Source organism: Heloderma suspectum, chromosome 1 (genome assembly GCF_057233095.1).
Source record: "Heloderma suspectum isolate Gila_16-S chromosome 1, 16-S_ref, whole genome shotgun sequence".
Taxonomy (NCBI): domain Eukaryota; kingdom Metazoa; phylum Chordata; class Lepidosauria; order Squamata; family Helodermatidae; genus Heloderma; species Heloderma suspectum.
In genome coordinates, this window is record NC_139458.1 from 160,939,019 (window position 1) to 160,962,643 (window position 23,625).

At 44.2% G+C, this 23,625-nt stretch overlaps 1 protein-coding gene across 1 annotated transcript in view; it reads right to left on the bottom strand.

The window, feature by feature from the left end:
* The window catches only part of NCKAP5 (NCK associated protein 5), a 904,891-nt gene that overhangs the window by 74,859 nt on the left and 806,407 nt on the right, over positions 1 to 23,625 (bottom strand). Inside the window, exon 18 of the mRNA XM_084808715.1 lies at positions 5,799 to 6,116. Coding sequence (XP_084664841.1) covers positions 5,799 to 6,116 — 318 coding nt within the window. The remainder of the gene's footprint in view (positions 1 to 5,798; positions 6,117 to 23,625) is intronic.

The window sequence follows — 23,625 nt, forward strand, 5'->3', positions numbered from 1 at the left end:
GTCAATTTATAGATAAGCTAGAATTTTTACACATGTTTCTCACCTCCAAGTACAGCACTCCACATATTAGGTCAGGGGCAGGGCTGCTGAATCTCATTCAGCCCGAGGGCTGAATTCTATTTTGGAGAAGCTATCAGAAATCGCATTCCAGGGTGGATGGGCTAAAGGCATGAACTAACCCACACACTACACACTTCGGTAGCCTCTACCGAGGGAGGCTCAGAGGGCGGCAACGAGGGAGAGGGCCTTCTTGGTTTTGGCTCCCCGTTCATGGAATAATCAACCTGACAAGGCCCGCCTGCCACCAACACTGTCATCTTTTTGGTGCCAGGTTAAAACTGCCCTCTTCTCTCAGGCATTTGGCAGCGTGTAATGAGTCTCTTGGTTGTCGCTGGCCATTTGTTTTTGTTTTAGATATATGTTGTTGTTGTGTCTGTTATTTGTTCTATGTCATTACGTGAATGGTTTTATATTTTATATAATGTATTTTAGGGAGCAATCCTATGTGGATAGATGGCCACCTCCGAATTCGGAGGCGACCACCTATCCAATGCATGGCGGGAGAAGCATGGAGGGCACACCCTGCATTTGTGGCTAGATGACCAATTTTAGCTGTCTAGCCATGGGACATCGGGAAGGCTGGATGACATGTAGGAAGTGTCATACTGGCATGTACGAACTCCCCACCCCACCCCCAGGAACATCCCCTTTCCCCCTGCTCCGTGCTGCTCTTATGAGTGTGAAGCATGGGGATGAACTGCACCGCCTATGAGGAGGTGGGGGAGGGGGTGGGGAGGCAGTTCCCAGAAACCAACCAAACCTATAGCCATTTAGCTGCTGTCTAGCAGCCATAGGATTGTGCCCTTTATGGTTTTTAATTTTTAATTTCAACCTTTTGGAGCCATTTCTACCTTTTAGAATAGGGGAAAATGTACAAAAGTTCGGCGGCGGTGGCTGTGGCAGCCGGTCTTCTGACCGGCTGCCGCCGCCGCCATTTCCAAGTTTAAAAAAAAAAAAAACGTGATAGGCAACGTAAAGATTTACGTAGCCTATCACGGCTAGATTTTTAAAAAGACACTGTGATAGGCTACGTAAATGTTTACGTAGCCTATCACGGCTGAGTGAAGAAAAAAACCCCCCGTGCGTACGCAAATGGCGGCGCCCATGTGCGCAGCCATTTGCATTCCTTATTTTGGCACGTGTAGTCTACGTAAACATTTACGTAGACTACGGCGAAAATAAGGGGAACGTTCCCCTTATTTTTGCCATAGTCTACGTAAATGTTTACGTAGACTACACGTGCCAAAATAAGGAACGCAAATGGCTGCGCCCATGGGCGCCATTTGCGTATGCGCGGTTTTTTCTTTTCTTTTCACTCAGCCGTGATAGGCTACATAAACATTTACATAGCCTATCACGGCTGACTGCAGGGATGCAAACGGCGGTGGCTATGGCCGCTGCCATTTGCGTCCTGGCAGGACACGATTCGCGGCGGGAGGGATGGGGCGCCTCCCCCCAGCCAGAATTTCGGCAGGGAGGGATGGGGCGCCTCCCCCCTGGCCAGAATTTCGGGGGGGAGGGACAAGGCGCCTCCCCCCCAGCCAGAATTTCGAGGGGAGGGATGGAGCGCCTCCCCCCCACTGCAAATCAACCTTCGGGATCAGGTAAGGGACTTTCGTACATCCCTAGTTACCACTCTCTTCATCCCTATGCTGAAATCCTATGGTGTCCTTATGGAATGACATAAGGACCTGTTCACATGATCGTGATAACCCACCGTAGTAGGAGGGGTTGCCCATGGGAACGCAGGCACCTGTTCCATAACCCAGTCTATGGTTGTAGGTTGTCATGTTAACTGAACTAGGGATGTACAAAAGTCACTTACCTTTCCGTGGATGTGATTCGTGGGGGGGGGAGGTGCTCCGTCCCTCCCCCCAGAATCCTCGACGGGGGGGGGAGGCGATCCGGTCCTTCCCTCTGGAATCCTGACCGGCCAGGGCCGTCTGCAGCCGGAGTTCCGGCCGCAGACTGGCTGCTGCAGACGCCAATGGCGGCCACTGTAGCGTCTGCCATTTGTGTCCAGCCAGGCTGCCGAGATAGGCTACATAAGTATTTACATAGCCTATCAGGGAAGGCAAAAAAAACCCACCCACCCCCAGCGTACACAAATGGCGGCGGCTATGGCGGCCGTCATTTGCGTTCCCTATTTTTCGCCGTTTTAGCCTACGTAAATATTTACATAAGCTATTATGGTGAAAAAAAAGGAATGCAAATAGCGCCCACTACGCTATTTGCGTTCCCCTTTTTTTCCGCCGTAATAGCCTAGGTAAATATTTACGTAGGCTAAAACTGTGAAAAAAAGGGAACGCAAATGGTGGCCGCCGTAGCCGCCATTTGCGTCCGCTGTTTGTTTGTTTTTGCTTGCCGTGATAGGCTACGTAAATACTTACGTAGCCTATCACGGCAAACAGCAGATGGAAATGGCGGCTGTGGCAGCTGGTCAAAAGACCAGCCGCCGCCACTGGAGCCGCCGCCCCAGGTAAGCTTCGTCCCGGGGGGAATCCGTGGGGGGGCGGGGGGGTGGGAGACTGTTCCGCCACGGATTTCAGGGGGCCGAATGCCAGTGCATTCGGTCTCACTGAAATCCGTGGCGGAATTCTCCGCTGTCCCTAATCTGAACCCAGCGAGGGTGGGTTGTTGGCATAGTTAGCAAACCACCCACAACCCTAAAGTGGCCCATGGGTTCTGGGTGGTTTGCTAACCACACCAACAACCCATCCTCATTGGGCTTGGATGACACAACAACCTACAAATGGGCCCTGGGACAGGGAATTGGCGCCCACAGGTGCCCAGCACGTATTACAAACCATGGTGGCATATTTAAGCCACTGTGGCTGGAAGTGATTGTGCAAACCCAGCCATGGAATGACTTATGGAATGACATCCACAGTGAAGTTGATTCCTCCTCCCCCTGAAGGCCCCTGTGCCCATCAAATATGCTTTGATGGATTGGGAAACCCTACGTAGCCAATCATGGCAAAGGGCAGGGACGCAAATGGCATCCGCTATGCCGGATGCCATTTGTGGCCTCAGCCCGGCAGCGGCCAGCTGAGGAACAAGGAGGACGGACCCAGACCGGCCGGCGCCAGGTAGGGTCTGTCCGACCGGGCTTCGCGGGGTGGTGGGGGAAGCAGTCCGTTCCGCCACAGACTTCGGAGGACCGGATTCTAAAGAATCCGGCCTCACTGGAGTCTGTGGCGGATTTCTCCGCCATCCCTAACAGTGAAGAGCTGAGCAGAGGGGCACGTGGGGGGAAGGTGTGGAGAATGGCCTGGAGATAGATAATGCAGTTATCATAAACTAAAAGCCTGTAATCCATTCATAAGACGAGGAATCCGAGGAAGAGCAGGGTAAAAGTGGGATAATTCCTTTTGCAGGGCAAAAGTGGGATACATTCTCCACCTCCTGTGGCAGTGACTTGTCTGAAGTACTGGGAGTCAGAGGTGCAATAATATTCCTCAACCAACCCAGTATGCTGACCCTGGGAAATGCAGGGCAGTAGGTAGGGCTGTCCATTAGTATTTCGGATGGCCCACAATGCAAATATAGCAAAAATAGACAATATAATAGCAAAGGCAAATGCCCCTCTGTTACAAGCATTCATTTTAAATTACCTGTATTTTCAGCTCTGAATCCCATAAATAATTCACAAATACCTTACTGCATTAGAATTTGTACTGAATTCACAAACATATAAGAAAAAGTACTCATAAGAACAACTAATGGCAGAACTGGGTCCTTAGTATACCATCTTTATTTCATGTAGAGTTATTGATTTACATGTTTTATATATAAGGGCACATGTTACCTAGCTGCTTCTCAGCATTTCATGCTGTTTGTATAGTGATGTATTTCAGTGTGGTGTTCATTTTTATTAAAGGCTTACATTTATTGTTCAGTTGTTTCAGTCACTTTATGTTTATTTCATTATATCAGCAATTGCGTCAAGCGTAGACGTTGTTTGAGCAGGGTAGAAACTAGGGATGGTGGAGAATTCCGCCACGGATTTCAATGTGACCAAATGCACTGGCATTCAGCCCCCCAAAATCTGTGGTGGAACGGCCTCCCCTCCCGCCCCCCCCGTGGATTCCCCCCGGGACGAATCTTACCTGGGGCGGATGTTCCGGCGGCAGCGGCTCCGGCGGCGGCGGCTGGTCTTTCGACCGGCTGCCATGGCCGCCATTTCCATCTGCTGTTTGCCGTGATAGGCTACGTAAGTATTTACGTAGCCTATCACAGCAAGCAAAAAAACACACAACAGCATACGCAAATGGTGGTGGCTACGGCGGCCGCCATTTCTGTTCCCTATTTTTCGCCGTTTTAGCCTACATAAATATTTACGTAGGCTATTATGGCGAAAAAAAAGGGGAATGCAAATAGTGTAGTGGGCGCTATTTGTGTTCCTTTTTTTTCGCCGTAATAACTTACGTAAATATTTACGTAGGCTAAAAGGACAGGAAAAAAAGGAACGCAAATAGCGCCCACTATGCTATTTGCATTCCCTTTTTTCGCTGTACTAGCCTACGTAAATATTTACATAGGCTAAAACGGCGAAAAATAGGGAACGCAAATGGCGGCCGCTGTAGCTGCCGCCATTTGCGTGCGCTGTTGTTGTTGTTTTTGCCTGCCGTGATAGGCTACATAAATACTTACGTAGCCTATCACGGCAGCCTGGCTGGACGCAAATGGCAGCTGCTACGGAGGCCGCCATTTGAGTCCGCAGCAGCCAGTCCGCGGCTGGAACTCCGGCTGTGGACGGCCCTGGCCGGCTGCTCTGTGGAGCCGCCGTGGAGCAGAGCCGGCCAGGCAGGATTCCAGGGGGGGGAGGACCAGATCGCCTCCCCCCTCATCGAGGATTCCAGGAGGAAGGATGGAGCACCTCCCCCTCCCACGAATCACATCCGCGAAAAGGTAAGTGACTTTCGTACATCCCTAGTAGAAACCACTACACTAACCCTGGTTGATATCTGAAGATCATACCCCTGTTGGTATCTATCTGCGCACGCAGTTTTGCAGTCTCCTTGCCATGCTACTCATTTCTAGAGTCAATAAAATAATTACATTCATGTTTTATCAAACATATCCATATTCTAAATTACCCTAATGTTGCAGTATCACAACATTGAGGCATCTCTCTAACTACATCTGACAAGTGGTTTGTGTGTCTTAACACGGTATGTGTGGCACACCTACATCCAATGCAACAGTCATTCCAATATGATGAAATGGCTGTTATATTGCTTGGAACCACCCTGTTCAACCTGAAAAGGGCAACCTTCCTTCATGCAGCCCATTGACGGAGACCGCTGATGGGGAATAGCTGTCACATCTTAAGCCATTCATTCAACTTGGTAGTGCAAACACAGAATATGACGGGAATAATCTTGGGGATTTTTTCTTCTACTGGCAGCGTCACAGAAATCCAGTCTTCATCTTTAGTCCACATGAACTATGGCCCAATGGTTCAACTGCCACAAGTAAACCAACTACTCTTTTATATAGTAATTTGCATATATTTAAAGGATATTTTGAAAGCAAACATTCTGACATTTCTGGAACCTCTTTGGTTTGATTTGGTTGCAGAGTAAACCTGCCCTACCTTCTACAGTAACTTGAAGAATCTTTTCAACTGTACATTTCACATGTCTTTTATCCAATATCATTAGTAAAGGCCTCTGCTAAGGGAAACAGATAACTGGGCATAAAGAATCTAATTTCCGGCATAACTGTCATTTTACCTGAAGTAGCTGGTTTTGGAAGGCGACTCTGAAAAGACCGTACTCCTTTAGCAGTCATGGAAGGATCTGATGCCGAATGAGAAATTATGCTTTCTACAGATCCCTGGTTCTTCTTAGCTGTTGAAGGCACTTCTCGCTCGAGGGTTTTGGCTTTCTCAGAAGGAGCTTGAGGAAAAGCTTGCTCAGGCAATGTGAAAACCTCCATTTCTAAATCCAGTTCTTGTTTAGAAACATGTCGTCCAGTCGAGCGGTTTCCTGAGTCTGGGAGAGGGAAAGTTCCTATCCCACTGTCCAGGGTCCTCATTTGGCAGCAGGATTCTAAGACAAAGGAATACAGTGTAATTTAGTGAAGCTGAAAAAGATTCTAAAACCCAACAAAGGGCATCTAGAAGAGCTTCTGAGGGAAGAAAAGGACTGTAGCCCGGTGGTAGAAATCTACTTTGTGCACAGATCTCTAGTATCTCTAATTAAAAGTATCTCAGGTTGTAAAGCAGGGAAATACTTCAGAAGTATTGGAAAACCACTACCCGACCGAAAGTACAAGATTGGTCCAGAACAGCATTCCTCAGCCTGGCGGCCTCCAGATGTTTTGGATGACAACTCCCAGGATTCCTGACACTTGTTGGGGATAATGGGAGTTGAAGTCCAAAACATCTGGAGGGCACAAGGTTGGGGAAGGCTGGTCTCTATAGATCAAATGGTTTGAATTTGTATGAGGCAGGCTCATATCATCAAAAATATGTTGTACTTAAGAAGTGCTGTGATTGTGGTAACTGTGTCTTTTAGTATTCTGCCACAGAAGGTTTTTTTAAAATAAGAAAAATACACACATGCTCAAGTAGAATTAATAATCACTACAAAATTAATCAAAGCAGTTAAAAGCTGCATAGTTAACCTCAGTCTGTGTAATTAAGACAAACACATTATAAAAGACCAAACTCGTAATCTTCTTAAGCAAAGTGCTTAGGTTTGTAGTAGATTTTAATTTAATCTGGAGTAGCATTTTATATAAAGCTCAAAGACTAATATAGTTGGCAAGATGATGCCTTTTGTTACAGTCTTTGTTGTTTTAAGGGACTCTCATAATAGCATTTTGCTATTATGCTTTAGACATATTGCCCTGGGGTGACTTTATCCACAACAGGATAGGATTATTAGAGAAGGTACCTCAATCCTAAAGGGTTAGCTACTGCCAGCGATCACATTATTTTTAACCAGGCCAGTACCTATATAACAATGTAACAACTTGGGATATTTGGGACTTCGGCAGGAAATCTAGCCCTTATTAACTAGGCTCAAGCCTGGGTATTCAAGCTGATTTCAGCAGCACTAGCTTACATCATAGAAGTATGAACTTGAGTTAGGAGACTCTCTGGGCTGAAAGGTTATGTCACAAAGTATGAATGTAACACGTATTGTTGATAAGAATTCACTGTATTTCATAGGAGTGCTATTCCTAATTATCTGTGTATGCTAACTCTAAGTGATATGTAATAGATGTGATTAGTGTTGTGTGTGTTGTGAGATAACTGTGAGTAATGGAATGTATTCTTGTAAATGGAGGAAGGTTGCCATCAGTGGGTTGGTTAAGTATTGGAAGCAGAAACCTGCTTAGTTTAGCAGGGATACCTTCATCTAGGTATTACTGGTGTCAATGGCAAACCGGGCTACATGGAGAGAAATAGGAGTAGTGGTTTGACCAGGTCTTAGGATGAGGTCATCAGCACAGGAGCTATAAAAGACAAGGGTCTGATCTGATTGCCCAGAGAGATCCTGGGAGAATGAGAAACCTACCAAAGATGATTACCTAAACTCTGCCAATCATGCTTGCCAGAGAGGTAACTATTAAGATCTTAATGATTACTGCTTTGTTGGTTGAGAGGAACAGAACTTTAATTTTACTAAGAAATATGTTAGTCACGATTTCTATTGTGCTTCTAATCATCCTAATTGCATTATTCGTAGTAATGTGTTTTGCTTGTTTTAACATTAAAAAGTTTTGTTATTCTCTAATACTGTTTGAGCAATACATACTGTTTATATCTGTGGTACCACTTTGTGTTATTTGTCTTGAGAGGTGTTTCAGGGCCAACAACCCATATAAATTACTTTTTGAAGCCCAGAACACTCCGCTGGGATTTACACATATGTTGCTGAGTTGGGTCTGTCCATATAGTCATAGTTTTCTCTCTTGGTCAGGTAAGTCACAGACACGCTTGTTCAAGTAAGAGAAATGAGCTAGTGGAATGGAACGGGAATGGGTCTCCTATCTCAGTTACACAGAATAAATCTCAGGATAGAATGTGAATATCTCAAGTCAAACAACTAGTCTATTTCAGGACCACATCTGTCTGTCTGTCTGTCTGTCCCTCCCTCCCTCCCTCCCTCCCTCCCTCCCTCCCTCCCTCCCTCCCTCCATATCTTTCAGGAGAATGATATAAAGAAATAAAATAAAATGATTAATAAAATAAAAAGATACAAAGGCATAAAAAGGTAAATATCCATTCTAGCTATTATAAATACTTAATTTTAGATGGAATTTGCTTGAGTAGGCACAAGTTTTCAGGTTACAAAAACTGAGTTTCATGGTATATTGGGTGGGGATAACTGCTTATACATAGCAATTACAGCCATTTCAGCACCATGGATAGTCCTAACAACTCCCTCCCTCCATCCCACATTCCCAGCCCCTACCCGAAAGCTCAGGGTGTACAAATCAGTTCCTCCGTTTGCTTTTTTTGTGAAATATCTTAAGCCAGCCTTAACTGTTTAAAAGACAGTTCTTCCCAAAGGTTGTGGCATCCATAACATCACCATAGCTTCAACCAAATCCAATGCTCACCACATAGTTTATGTATTCACTGACACTGAATTCAGGGAGATAAACTTCTGCTTCCCCAGGCTTTTCATTTTCATTGGTGGGTTTTGTTTTGACTTAATTGTACCTGTCTTTTTGTGAGTGGAGCGATTAGATCTTAGACATATTATTATTGACTACATTATGTTGTACGTTTCCCCTCTGAAATAATAGATTTACTGACTATGACATCTAACTATAACAGAAGCCTTTACTATGCCCAGTTTAGCTTGGCAGTGTTAGTGCTTACGTTTGGCTATGAACACTATTTTAACCTTTATATCTACTTTTTTCAACAGTTCTATGGATTTTCTACAGCTTAGCAAACAAATATTTGATGGTGCCTTTCTGTCCAGTCTCTGCCGGAATACCTCCAGTAACAGAGAAACCACCACCTCCCTAGGCAGTTGGTTCCATTGTCTGACTGCTCTGATCGTTAGCAAGCTATTCTTTATGTACTTCCCACTGAAATCAGCAGGGCCGACTTCCAGATAAACCAGAAGCTCTTTCACTTGTTACACTGAATATGTAGAGTGGAGGGAGAGGGATTACCTTATATATGTTTAATGTAACATGAGATCCCAGCCCACTGACACATATTCAGTGGAACATGTGAGAACTTGTGAAAAGGGCTAAAGTAAACAAGAACACCCCTTCATGGATCACTGCCTTGTTGTGGCGAAGGGGCTTGCGTAACTCAGTGAAGCCATAAGCTATGCCATGCAGGGCCACCCAAGACGGACAGGTCATGGCAGAGAGTTCTGACAAAATGTGGTCCACTGGAGAAGGAAATGGCAACCCACTCCAGTATTCTTGCCAAGAAAACCCCATGGAACGTATCACAAGGCTAAAAGAGATGACGCCGGAAGATGAGCCCCTCAGGTCGGAAGGTGTCCAATATGCTCCTGGGGAAGAGCAGAGGGTATTTCCAAGTAGCGCCAGAAAGAGTGAAGCGGCTGGGCCAAACCCGAAAGGACACTCAGCTGTGGATGTGTCTGGTGGTGAAAAGAAAATCCGATGCTGTAAAGAACAATATTGTTTAGGAACCTGGAATGTCAGATCAATGAATCAAGGTAAGCTGGAGGTGGTCAAACATGAGATGGCAAGATTGAACATCGACATCTTGGGAATCAGCGAACTAAAATGGACAGGCATGGGCGAATTTAATTCAGGTGACCATCATATCTACTATTGTGGGCAAGAATCCCTTAGAAGAAATGGAGTAGCATTCATAGTCAACAAAAGGGTGGGAAAAGCAGTACTGGGGTACAATCTTAAAAATGATAGAATGATCTCAGTACGAATCCAAGGCAAACCATTCAACATCACAGTAATTCAAGTCTATGCCCCAACCACTGAGGCCGAAGAAGCTGAGGTTGATCGGTTCTATGAAGACCTACAACACCTTCTAGAACTAACACCAAAAAAAGACGTCCTCTTCATCATAGGGGATTGGAATGCTAAAGTAGGAAGTCAAGAAATCACCGGGATAACAGGCAGGCATGGCCTTGGTGTACAAAATGAAGCAGGACAAAAGCTAATAGAGTTTTGCCAAGAGAACATGCTGATCATAGCAAACACTCTTTTCCAACAGCACAAGAGACGACTGTACACATGGACGTCACCAGATGGTCAATATCGAAATCAGATTGATTATGTCCTTTGCAGCCAAAGATGGAGAAGCTCCATACAGTCAGTAAAAACAAGACCTGGAGCTGACTGTGGCTCAGATCATGAGCTGCTTCTTGCAAAATTTCGGCTTAAATTGAAGAACGTCGGGAAAACCACTAAACCGTTCAGGTATGACCTAAATCATATCCCTGATGAATATACAGTGGAGGTGAGGAATAGATTTCAGGGATTAGACCTGATAGACAGAGTGCGTGAGGAACTATGGACGGAGGTCCGTAACATTGTTCAGGAGGCAGCAACGAAATCCATCCCAAAGAAAAAGAAATGCAAGAAAGCCAAGTGGCTGTCTGATGAGGCTTTACAAGTAGCTCACGAAAGAAGGGAAGCGAAAAGCAAGGGAGAAAGGGGAAGATATAGCCAACTGAATGCAGAGTTCCAGAGAATAGCAAGGAGAGACAAGAAGGCCTTCTTAAATGAACAATGCAAAGAAATCGAGGAAAACAACAGAATGGGAAAGACTAGAGATCTCTTCAAGAAAATTGGAGATCTCAAGGGAACGTTTTGTGCAAAGACGGGCATGATAAAGGACAAAGAAGGCAGGGACCTAACAGAAGCAGATGAGATTAAGAAGAGGTGGCAAGAATACACAGAAGAACTATACAGGAAAGATCTGAATGTCCCTGATAGCCATGATAGTGTGGTCACTGAACTTGAGCCGGACATCCTCGAGAGTGAAGTCAAGTGGGCCTTAGGAAGCATTAGTAACAATAAAGCTAGCAGAGATGACAGTATTCCAGCCGAGCTATTTAAAATCCTAAAAGATGATGCTGTTAAAGTGCTGCATTCAATATGCCAACAAATCTGGAACACTCAACAGTGGCCACAAGACTGGAAAAGGTCAGTTTACATTCCAATTCCAAAGAAGGGCAATGCCAAAGAGTGTTCAAACTACCGCACCATTGCGCTCATTTCACATGCCAGCAAGGTGATGCTCAAAATCCTACAAGCTAGGCTTCAGCAGTATGCGAACCGAAAACTACCGGAAGTACAAGCTGGGTTTCGAAGAGGCAGAGGAACTAGAGATCAAATCGCGAACATTTGCTGCATCATGGAGAAAGCAAGAGAATTCCAGAAAAACGTCTATTTCTGCTTCATTGACTACACTAAAGCCTTTGACTGTGTGGATCACAACAAAGTGTGGCAAATTCTTAAAGTGATGGGAGTACCAGACCACCTTACCTGTCTCCTGAGAAACCTGTACGAGGGTCAAGAAGCAACAGTAAGAACCAGACATGGAACAACCGATTGGTTCAAAATTGGGAAAGGAGTACGACAAGGCTGCATATTGTCACCCTGCTTATTTAACTTATATGCAGAGTACATCATGAGAAATGCCGGGTTGGATGAATCAGAGGTCGGAATTAAGATTGCTGGGAGAATTATCAACAACCTCCGATATGCAGACGATACCACCCTAATGGCAGAAAGCGAAGAGGATCTCAAGAGCCTCTTGTTGAGGGTGAAAGAGGAGAGTGCAAAAGCTGGTTTGAAACTCCACATTAAAAAAACGAAGATCATGGCATCTGGCCCCATCACTTCCTGGCATATAGAAGGGGAAGAAATGGAAGCAGTGACAGATTTTACTTTCTTGGGCTCCAAGATCACCGCAGACGGTGACTGTAGCCATGAAATTAAAAGACGCTTGCTCCTTGGGAGGAAAGCTATGGCCAACCTAGACAGCATAGTAAGAAGCAGAGACATCACCTTGCCGACAAAGGTCCATCTAATCAAAGCTATGGTTTTCCCAGTAGTAATGTATGGCTGTGAGAGCTGGACTATAAGGAAGGCTGAGCGCCGAAGAATTGATGCTTTCGAATTGTGGTGCTGGAGAAGACTCTTACGAGTCCCCTGGACTGCAAGGAGGTCAAATCAGTCCATCCTAAAGGAAATCAACCCTGAGTGCTCATTGGAAGGACAGATAATGAAGCTGAAGCTCCAATATTTTGGCCACCTAATGCGAAGAGAAAACTCCCTGGAAAAGACCCTGATGCTGGGAAAGACTGAAGGCCAAAGGAGAAGGGGACGGCAGAGGATGAGATGGCTAGATAGCATCATGGATGCAATGAATATGAACTTGAGCACGCTCCGGGAGAGAGCGCAGGACAGGAAGGCCTGGCGTGCTATGGTCCATGGGGTCACGAAGAGTCGGACACGACTGAACGACTGAACAACAAAAACAAGAACACCTTGATAACTTCACATGACCATGATTCTCTTGGGGGAGAAAGATAAGTGAAGAATGCATCTATCCACACAAAGCATGAGTAGGGATGTACGAAAGTCACTTACCTTTCCGCGGATTATGTTGATGGTGGGGGGGAGGCGTTCCGTCCCTACCCCCGGAATCCTCGACGCAGGGGGAGGCGATCTGTTCCTCCCCCCCGGAATCCTCCACGGCCGGCTGTGCTCTGCGGCAGCTCCGCAGAGCAGCCGGCCAGGCCCAGCCAGGCCAGAGCTGTCCGCAGCTGGATTTCTGGCCGCGGAGGGCTCTGGGGAAAAAAAACCCCGCGTACGCAAATGGTGGCAGCTATGGCCACCACCATTTGCGTTTCTTATTTTTAGCCAGCTTAATCTACGTAAATATTTACGTAGGCTAAAACGGCGAATCAAAAAGGGACGCAAGTAGCGCCCGCTACGCTATTTGTGTTCCCCTTTATTTTCGCCATCATAGTCTACGTAAATATTTACATAGACTAAGATGGCCAAAAATAAGGAACACAAATGGTGGCGGCTGTAGCCGCTGCCATTTGCGTACACGGGTTTGTTTGTTTTTTTTAAACCCAGCCATGATAGGCTACGTAAATCTTTACGTAGCCTATCACATCGTTGTTGTTTTTTTTAGGGGGCAGGGGGTGGAAAGCCGTTCAGCCACAGAGCTTGGGGGTCCGAATGCACTGGCATTCGGCCTCACCGAGATCTGTGGCGGAATTCTCTGACATCCCTAAGCATGAGTAGTACCAAAACCAAGGCACACACTCTTGATTAACACCTACTGAAACACTTCATATATTAGTCTTTATTCACATGAACACAGCCGCTGTCACTTAAATGTATTACCCATGTGTCAGGAACTAGTATCTCCAAATAGCAGTTAAAAGGATTGTAATGACAATTTACATGTAGCTTTGAAAATAAATACCCAAGGGACAGATTTAGAAGTGTTGGCTTAAATCTGAGCAAAATCTAGGTTAAATGTCTGATAACATCTCCTGACAGCAAGCTCTTTAAAGCTGTGGCAGATTTCCCCAAGGGAAAATTTAAAAGTTCCACTGCTTGGGCAATTTCAAATTAGCCTGAATAAAGGAGTTCAGGATATGGTGTAGTGAGCAATCCTGTATTGGCTGATGATGCTCAATATGACGCAAGAAATCCTTTCCCTTTCCATTTTATGTTCCTATGTATTGATGTTTTTTTATAATATTCCTCATTTGTTATTTAACTCTGTCACAGTAATCACAGTTCTTTCGATTCTGTTCTCCTTTTTCCATACTGTGAACCTTAAGGCATTTTCCCACACAAATATTATTTGCCGTGGAGCCATTAATGCTGAGACATAGTTTGCATTCACATCCAAATTACTGACCTACTCAATTTGTTTTTGTATGCAGCTCTTACTACGGTGTTGAGTGGTTCTCATGCCACAAGTTCAAAGTGTGAATGAAGCTTACATATACCTTCCAAGTTGCACTGACTCACATGACTGTTTTCTTAGGAAATATATGTGGGGAACGTAGCAGTTCGTGATGGCCCCATCATTTTAAAACATTATCATTTTCAAATATCAGTCTCTTTTTTCATAACTCCTCCAATGCAAATAGGTCTTTTTTCCTGTATTTTTCCACTAATAAACATCTTTAAGCTACATGTGTTACTGGCAAGAACATCTCAAACTACAGATGGTGGAGCAGAGCTCTTTATTTGTCTGTCCTTTCCATTCTCGGAAATGCTAAAACAAGTGAAAAAAACAAGCGAAATTAATGTATTTCTGCCAAACCAATGTCAGTTTTAAAGTGGATTATTTCTGTTGGGCTACAGCACCATTTGATTTAATTAGTCAAAGCTGAATGAAGCAGTTGTTGTTTGTTTTGAAAGCCAAACTGGTATATAAAGTACCTATGGTAAAACCCATAAAAATACTAAGCAAATGTAAAAATTATCTTCCCAGATTCAGAGGTAGAAGAACATTACTTTCAGAGGAAACACTCATCATTTATGCTGGCATCCATGAGACAGACCCCATCTTCAGATGATTAATGAGACTGACTGTTAGGCTTTGTACTGCAGTGGGGTCTCTGAACCCTAGTAGTGGGTTGCAGGCATCTGATTATCTGCACAACTATAGCAGCTTATAGCAGAGGGAACTACTAGCCTGATCCCCACATCACCACACTGCAGAAGGCCCAAGAGGGTACTGTGGCTTCTTAGAGCAGTAGGATTGGGTAACAGTAGGAGCCAGTCAGTTCCTATGTGGCTTTATATAACAGCTGTGCTGCTACAGAGTGCCTGGGAACCTTGCTAAACCACCAACCATTGGCTGCTAGTCCTAACAGACCTGCAGAGCTCTGTCTTTTCAAACTGAAATGTAGGGATGTATGAAACACCTACCTGGCTCCGCGCCGGGCAATCCGCGGTAGGGGGGAGGCACTCCGTCCCTCCCCCCGGAATCCTCGATGGGGGGAGAGGCGCTCCGTCCCTCCCCCTGGAATCCTGCCCGGCCGGCTCCGCTCTGCGGCCAAGCCGCAAAGCCACTGCCTGGCTCCGGCCGCCCGCAGCCGGACATCCGGCTGCTGGGCAGCCCTGCAGGGACGCAAATGGCGGCTGTCGTAGCTGCCGCCATTTGCGTACGCTGGGTTTTTTTCCCCCCTGCCGTGATAGGCTATGTAAATACTTACGTAGCCTATCACAGCCTCCGCAGGGACGCAAATGGCGTCCCTGCGTTAGCCGTGATAGGCTACGTAAGTGTTTACGTAGCCTATCACGGCTACTGAGAGGAGGAAGCGAATGGCGGCTGCAGGACAGCCGCCATTCGCAAAGCAGTGCGGACGGGAGCAGGTAAGTGCTCCGTTTCATGTGCCTTTCGTGGGGTGGGGGTGGCGGGGACTTCATCCCGCGCGCCTTTCGTGGGGTGGGGGGGTGGGGGCTTCGTTCCACAACGGATTTCAGGGAAACTCACCGAGATCTGTCGCGGAATTCTCTGACATCACTACAATGTGCATATGTTCTCAATTTATCTCCGTTCATTTGCTACCCCAAAGTAGGGTTTTTTCTACATGATCCCTAACTCTCTTTTCCAGATCCAGCTAGAGATGCTAAGGATACTTCTCTGAGTGTATTCCCAGATAGATGGAAAACCACATGAGCAAAAGGTTCTGCATGCAAGGCTTTCTTTTTATGAGCCAACAGCTGGGCTTGCTCAAGTGAAGCCCTTTAAAGGAGGTTTAAAATATGATTAGCAGTTAGGGAAGGGGAGTGGTGTGTGTGTGTGTGTGTGTGTGAGAGAGAGAGAGAGAGAGAGAGACAGAGAGACAGAGAGACAGAGAGAGAGAGAAAGAGAAAGAGAGAGAAAGAGAGAGAGATAATTCAGTCTTCCTCCCCTCCCTTTCCCTTGCCCAACAGTTATTTTGCAGGATTGTAACCTTTGTGTAAGCTATGGTTTTCCCAGTAGCAATGTATGGCTGTGAGAGCTGGACTATAAGGAAGGCTGAGTGCCCAAGAATTGATGCTTTCGAACTGTGGTGCTGGAGAAGACTCTTACGAGTCCCCTGGACTGCAAGGAGGTCAAATCAGTCCATCCTAAAGGAAATCAACCCTGCCTGCTCATTGGAAGGACAGATACTGAAGCTGGAAGGACAGATACTGGAACAGTATTGGAAGGACAGATAATGAAGAATGAATATGAACTTCAGCACACTCCGGGAGGAAGGCCTGGCATGCTATGGTCCATGGGGTCACGAAGAGTTGGACACGACTTAACGACTGAACAACCACTGCCATGTTCATCATATGTTGCCTCTTCCCATACATTTTTAACAAAAGATTTATGATGGGAATAAGTTTGCCAGTAAAGGAGTCAATCAAGAGGTGTATTACTTCTTACGTTTTTGCTGTATGTGAACATTCCACCAACATCTTACATATGCTTTCTTGCAATTGGGCAGTACCCAACACTGTCATTCCACAAACTCAAATAGCACTAGCGGAGCTCCACTTAATCGTTCTGTTGTGCAAGTGCTTGTGCATCATGCTTGCATAGTACACTTGTGCAAGTAGTTGCACAACCATACTTGTACAAATGTAACTTTCCCCTCTTGCACATAGTTCAGAAGCTATGTTTCTGCTAGTGCATTTGCGCTAGCAGAGCAACACAGTTAGATACAGCTCTTTGTGTCTCTTCATCTAAAATGGTAGTGAACATTCTCACTGCCTCAACCATGCTAACTATAATTCGGAGCCTTGTGCACACTTGGGAGAAAGATATGGAGGTATTGCATGTATAGGCTTCCCCACTCACTTCAATGAAGCAGCCAGCTTGGCATGTACCTGCATAGAGAGCTGTCTCTTCCACTGGAGTGAGTAGAGAACTATTATTAATGGTGGAACCAGGTGCATGCATCAGCCCGCTTTCCCAGCTGCAATCCTATACACACTTAGCAGACTGTAAGCCCCACTGAGGTCAATGGGAGATTTCTGAGTTGACATGCATAGGATTGCACTCTAAATGGGATATCTTGCAATCCAGAGAAAGTTAATAATCAGTATTTATGTATTCAATGAAACATTTAAGCCCTTCCCATTCATTTTACTACTCAAATCTACTCCTGATAACAAGTAATGTGCTTATTTGTATAAGCAGTATTATTATGACCAACCATTACTTAAGAAAAGATTCTAACCTCTGCAGTAGTAGCCATTGCTGTATATTCTTCTTAGCTTTTTCTATTCCCTGTATCAGCAACTCAAGAAAGACTGAAAACTCTTTAGACTTTTCTCACCCCTGAGCAAGTCCCATTTGAATGTGACAGAATTAGTTCTGGGTAAACATGCACAGGGTTAGGCTGCTAACCCAGTTTACATGGAATTAAATCCTACTTTTAAAAAAGGACAACTTGCTTGCATAAAGCTCAGTGATTACTCCATTAAAGAATGCTGGAAACCCTTAAATGTTATGTATCACACGTACATTCACTGATAGGAGCCAGTCTTCACTTGTCTCCCCACTCCAGGGATGGTTTGGTAAGTATTGTTCCTGTTAGGCAGTGGATCCCAACCCGAGTAGCCAGAGCTTCAGGAGATAGCAATGCCCAAACACTGTCTTCCAAGGCATTCTAATATTTATTTATTTATTATTTATTTATGGTACTTATAGTTAATTACTATAACTAATATTTGTGTGTGACCTCCAATTGATTTTCCCTCCCTGTGGGTCAATGGCCCTTGCTGGAAAAAAGGTTCCCCATATTTGTTGTAAGCTCACTGATGGCAAGGAGTGTGTGTGTGTGTGCGTGCGTGTGTACAATTGCTTTAACTTACATTGAGCCCTATTTGTAATATATAGACTTTATGACATTCAGTGGCTTTTCTTAATGCTAATTTTAATTACTGCTTAATATTTTGTGGAGGAAATCAATTAACAGACACTCTTGTTACTAAGGAATTAACTTAAGGAAGTGAAACTTGTTCATGCTGATTTTTCAGAGCAAGTTTCAATGGATCCACGGGCTTGTTTTTCCATTTCAGGACACAAGTTCACCTCCTCCAGACCAGATGATATTCTAATCTCCGATTCTGAAGCTAACTGTATCTAAGCAGGAAGCAGCAGTTGGTAACAAATGGCGATGATTTAAAGCCAACATTCAAATACTGATTTATTTAAAGAATTGCGTTTTCCTTATAACAAGTGCCTGAAATATAAAAGCTAGTCTGAGCTTTGGAAACAGAATTATTTGCTTTTACGTTGGCTGGGACAGAAATTGGTTGGTAATTAATATTAATGCATTGATCTGTATGGCATTATTTAGGGTTTAATGGTGTAATCTTACTGCTCTGTGGTATAGCACATGTTTTGCATGCAAAAGGCCCAAGGTTCAATCCTTGGCTTCTCCAGGTAGGGCTAGGAAAAAATCCTGCCTGAAGCCTGGACAGCTGCTGCTAGTCACTGTAGACAATACAGACCAATAGTCTGGCTCAGTATAAGGCAGCTTAATTAATTAATCACTTTTCTGTACCACCCAATAGCTGAAGCTCTCTGAGCAGTTCACAAACCTTTATGTTCCTATCAGAACCAGCTCCAGGTTTGGGGATTCTGCTCTGGAGGCCTGGGAGAATCCCTGGAGAAGTTTTGGGAGTTCACAAGGGCCACCAGAAGGGGCGGAGAGGAAAGGTCTGTTGGGTAATCCACTCGCAAGACACTGAATGTAGCTCACTACTTGAAAGTGTTCATCACACATCTTCCCTATAGTGAGATGAATGAGCTCCCTGATCTTTGGAACTTTCATAATTCTCTTTTGCACCAAACAACTTCACTCTGTCAAGGATGGCCACATGCTATAATAAAGTAAAAGCCACTGAAGTGTTAGGGCTTGTTTTAGAGTACATACAGTTCACATTGCATATGTAATCTAAATTTTAATATTAATATCAAAAGCAACACCCTTGATCTGGCCATTAGAATACACTGGCTTTTCATAAATGTTTATATGTTATCTAGTTTAAACAGATATTTTGTACACATAGTTAAAACATACAGAACCACTGGAACAAGGGATGGCAAAAATAACAAGGCCACATAGAGAAATCAGTATTCTAAATATTTTTGGCCATAAGCATGGATGAAGCGAGCAATAATAACTTTAAGGCTACAGTATTTTTTCACTGAACTTAGTAGCGCTGACTTACACATAATTGTGGTTAGAATAAGAGTTGGTAGTAGTTCATTATAAATATATCCATCTCTACCTCACACAGCCAAACATGGAACCTAGCTAACAAACACAAACTCCCACTTTTGTGTTCCCACTTTTGTGAACAAGTGATAAAAGCTACAGATGTCAAACATTCAAATTGTGAAATGGTGTAAACCTCTAGGTTGCCACTGACTTCTGCCACTGTGACTATAAACAGCCCTTTATCTTTTATTAGTCAGGAATTATACATATTCCTCATAACATTATTATATCATCTGCATGTAACTTAAAGAGGAAATTAAGTTTTCTGGAATACTGATTTTTATAGTTCAGTATTTGTTACACATAAGTATAAGGACAAAAATAAATAAATAAATAAATAAATAAGTCTAACTAGGACGTTGATCCACAATGCTATTTCTGTTTTACATAGAGGAGGGATAGCTAAACTGCATGCCACAGTAATGCTGTAGAAGAATTGGCAATTAGACAAGTGCTATGTGTACTATCTTGTAGAAGCAGAAAGCAATTATTTGTCTTCACCAGACTGTGACGAAGAGTAACTTGACATTATTTAGAAGATACTAATGCATGCTAGATACTTATTATTCAAGAAGGATAGGGTTTTTCTATAATCTTCAAGTTACATACAGAATTATTATATATGTACATTCCTCAAGTGCAGTTATTTCTACATAACAGAATTTTAGCAAATTCCCATTAACTACATCTATCCAAACTATTTCCAGAGGTTTTAAAACAGCCCTATGGAAGATACACATAGAGGAGGCCAATTTCCTTTCAAATAAGATTTAGTTAATGTGGCTTTTTGATAACCAAAACTATTTAGGCCAAATGAAAGACTTTACAGTTCTTAAACCATTACCAATAAAAGCAACAAGAATAACTAGCTCACTGTAGTGGTTAAAAACAAAGCAGATTGTACCAGTGTAGCCGCAAGCTGATAGCCAAATCATGTTCTAGGGTAGAGGTGGGCTACCTTTTTTGAAGTAGGACAGGGTGGGGTAGGCTTAGGGATGCCGGAGAAATCTGAGATGGATTCAAATGAGCTCGGATTTCTAAGAATCCGACCTGTGGAATCTAGTGCGGAGCGCCCCCCTCAGGCTGTGCAGAGTCCGTGGACTTTCGGATGATTTTTTTACTTTCCCGAAATTTATGCATATAAATCCGTAGAAAAATATGCAAGTTTCTGCGGAAGAAACATTGAATCGAATGGGGGACAATACACTAAATGTTACGTACTGAGGTAAATTATGTAAATACTTGTGTAAATACTTCCATAAATGGTTATGTAATAATTTCCGGTTTTTTTCTGCATGATGGGAAAAAAAATTGCATCCGTCTGTGGGCAGATGATGGAACGAAAGGTGCCTGACAATCCGCGAAACACAGACGGAGTGGATTTTACACAGTCCGTACATCCCTAGGTGGGCTGCACAGGTGACCAGGACTGGTGGGAGATGGAGCCAGGACATACATTCACAGCCATTCACTCACACATGCACACTCACACACAAAAGAATGTAAGAAGGGCAATGCTGGATCAGGCCAAACACCTATCTGTTCCACCATTCTGTCCACACAGTGGCCAACCAGTTGCATGTGGGAAGCTCATAAGTAGGACACGAGTGCAACAGCAGCCTCCCACTCATGTTTCCCAGCAGAGGCATATTGCCTCTTCGTACGTTGTCATTTATGTAATATATAGCCATGCTATATAACAAATTGATACATTTTACAGAGTACTCACTTGTAGACCCAAGCAACAAGAGGCTGTTTATTGAGGAACAGGCTAACACTGAACTAAATAGGAAAATAATCATAAGCACAAGCTAAAGGGGTGGACTCTAAACTCCAATCCATAATAACTGGAGACAATATTTAACTCTACAGTTTCAAATTACTACATTTCTCTCCCCTCAATTCACAACTCAGACATAGTTCTTCAGTAATTGGGAACCCTTCCTCTCTCACTAGATAATGCTTTTCCTCAGGAGTAGGCTGTAGCTCCTGAGGTATCTGTCAATCATTAGTGTCTCTGACTTGCTGACTGACAGTTTTTGTTAATGGACCCCTGAGGATTTTCAATTACTTCCCTGGGCTCCATTTCTGGTGTAAACTCATTACCCTCAGGTGACTGCTCTGGTTCTTCTGGTGTGTTTGTCCATATGCAGATGTCACCTGACTACTCGGCCCTCCAAAATGGCCACTTTGAATGATAAAGGTTCTGTTTGTTCTTGGATCCTGCCTGGAATCCATCAAGGTTGGTGGAAACTGAAGCTTTTTGTATAGACTGGATCCTGTACCCTCAAGACTCTCTCTTTGGCATGATAGTCATGTAGGTATTTTTGATTGGTTTGTTTTCTCTGCGCTTCTCCCTTCATGTCAGGATACAGTACATCCAGATGAGTCCTTATCCTCCTTCCCATCAGCAGTTGGGCTGGACTCATGCCTGTGGTGGTTTAGGTATGGTCCTGTATTTCAAGAGAAAGCGAGCTAATTTTACTTCTAAACTTTCCGTAGCCATTTTCCTCATCCTGTCTTTAAAAGTCCTCACCACTCTTTCCACCAGACTATTTGGAGCTGGGTGATAAGGTGAGGTCTGAATATGTTTTATCCCATTTTTGTTGAGGAAATCTTTAAATTCATGACTTGTAAAATTGGGTGCATTATCAATGAGCACTACCACCAGCAGGCCATGTATGGCAAACATCTGTTGAAGTTTGTTACAAGTTGCTTCTGAGGTTGTGGAATTCAGGGGGTGAACTTCCATTTTGAATGAGCATCTATGAGACTCAAAAACATCTTCCCTAAATAGGGGCCTGCATATAGATAGATATATAGAATCATAGGGTTGGAAGGGGCCTACAAGATCATCGAGTCCAACCCCCTACTCAGTGCAGGAAGCCTGATTCCCAGGCAGTCTCCCATCCAAGTACTAACCAGGGCTGACCCTGCTTAGCTTCATAGTCTATGTGAAAACGAGACCAAGGATGCTCTGGCCATTCCAATGGGTGCAAGGGGACCTGTACTGGAGTCTGTTGATGCAGTTGACATTGGGAGTAGTACTTAACCACTCCTTCCAGGTCTTCATCCAAGTGTGGCCACCAGACATAGCTACAAGCTAGAGCTTTCATCCAGGAAATTCCAGGATGGGCCTCATGTAATTCCCTCAGCACTTTTTTGCCATCCTTTGGGGGGGGTATCACAACTCATGTGCCCCACAAGATGCAGCCATCCTCTATGCTCAGTTCTGTACTCCTTGTACAGGATCTTGTCGAATCCAACTCCTGATTTGGAATGCCTTCACGGGAGTCTGCTTTGGGTGCTGTAACAATGCAATGACTTCCTCAGGGCGCTCATCAGAAGGGGCCAATTTTGGAAGTGGTAATCTACTGAGCACATCAGCATTTCTACCTTGAGTGCCTGCCTCGTAGAGGATCTTGTACTCATACCCTGCTAGAGTCAATGCCCAAATCTGTAATCAGGCAGCAGCTATTGTGGGTTTTGCTTTATTCTCTTTAAATAGTCCCACCAAGGTTTTGTGGTCTGTTATGATGGTGAAATGTTTCCCATACAGATACTGGTGAAACTTCTTTATGTCAAATATAATAGCTAGGCTTTTCTTTTCCAACGATAGGCCCGTTCTGCCTTATTTAGTGTCCTGGAGGCATAACCGATAGGCCGTTCTTCTGCTGAATCTATTTTATGGGACAAAACGGCCCCTAGCCCACAGGATGAAGCATCACAGGACAGAATTAACTCTTTGGTGGGGTCAAAATGGACTAAGCATTCTGTGTATTTGAGTAACTTCTTGGATTCTTGGAAAGCCCCTCTTTGTCTGTCTCCCCAGTGGCATGATGTTCCTTTTCTTAACAGGTAGTGTAAAGGTTCTAACAGGCAGAAAGGTTTGGGAGGAATCAATGATAATAATTCAACATCCCTGGGTATGTCCGAAGTTCTGATGTATTTTGTGGGTCTGATGCCTTTTCAATTGCAACTACTTTGTCTGCCATGGTATGAATTACCCCCTTAATGATCTTAAAAACTAGATACTGAACTTCAGGCTTCATAAAAAAGCATTTATTTTGTTTCAAACATATCCCTGCTTCTTCCAGCCTCTGAAATACTGTCTTGAGTGTTGAGAGATAGTCTTGATCACTTTTGCCTGTGATGCGATTATCATCAATCCTCACCACTATCCCTGGGATCTCTTTTAAGAAGTTTTCCATGGTCCTTTGGAATACGCCTGGCACTGATGTAACTCCATAATGCAAACTGTTGTACTGGTACAATCCTTTGTATGTATTACTTGTGTTGAGGTTCTTGCAGTCCTCCTCCAGTTCCATCTGTT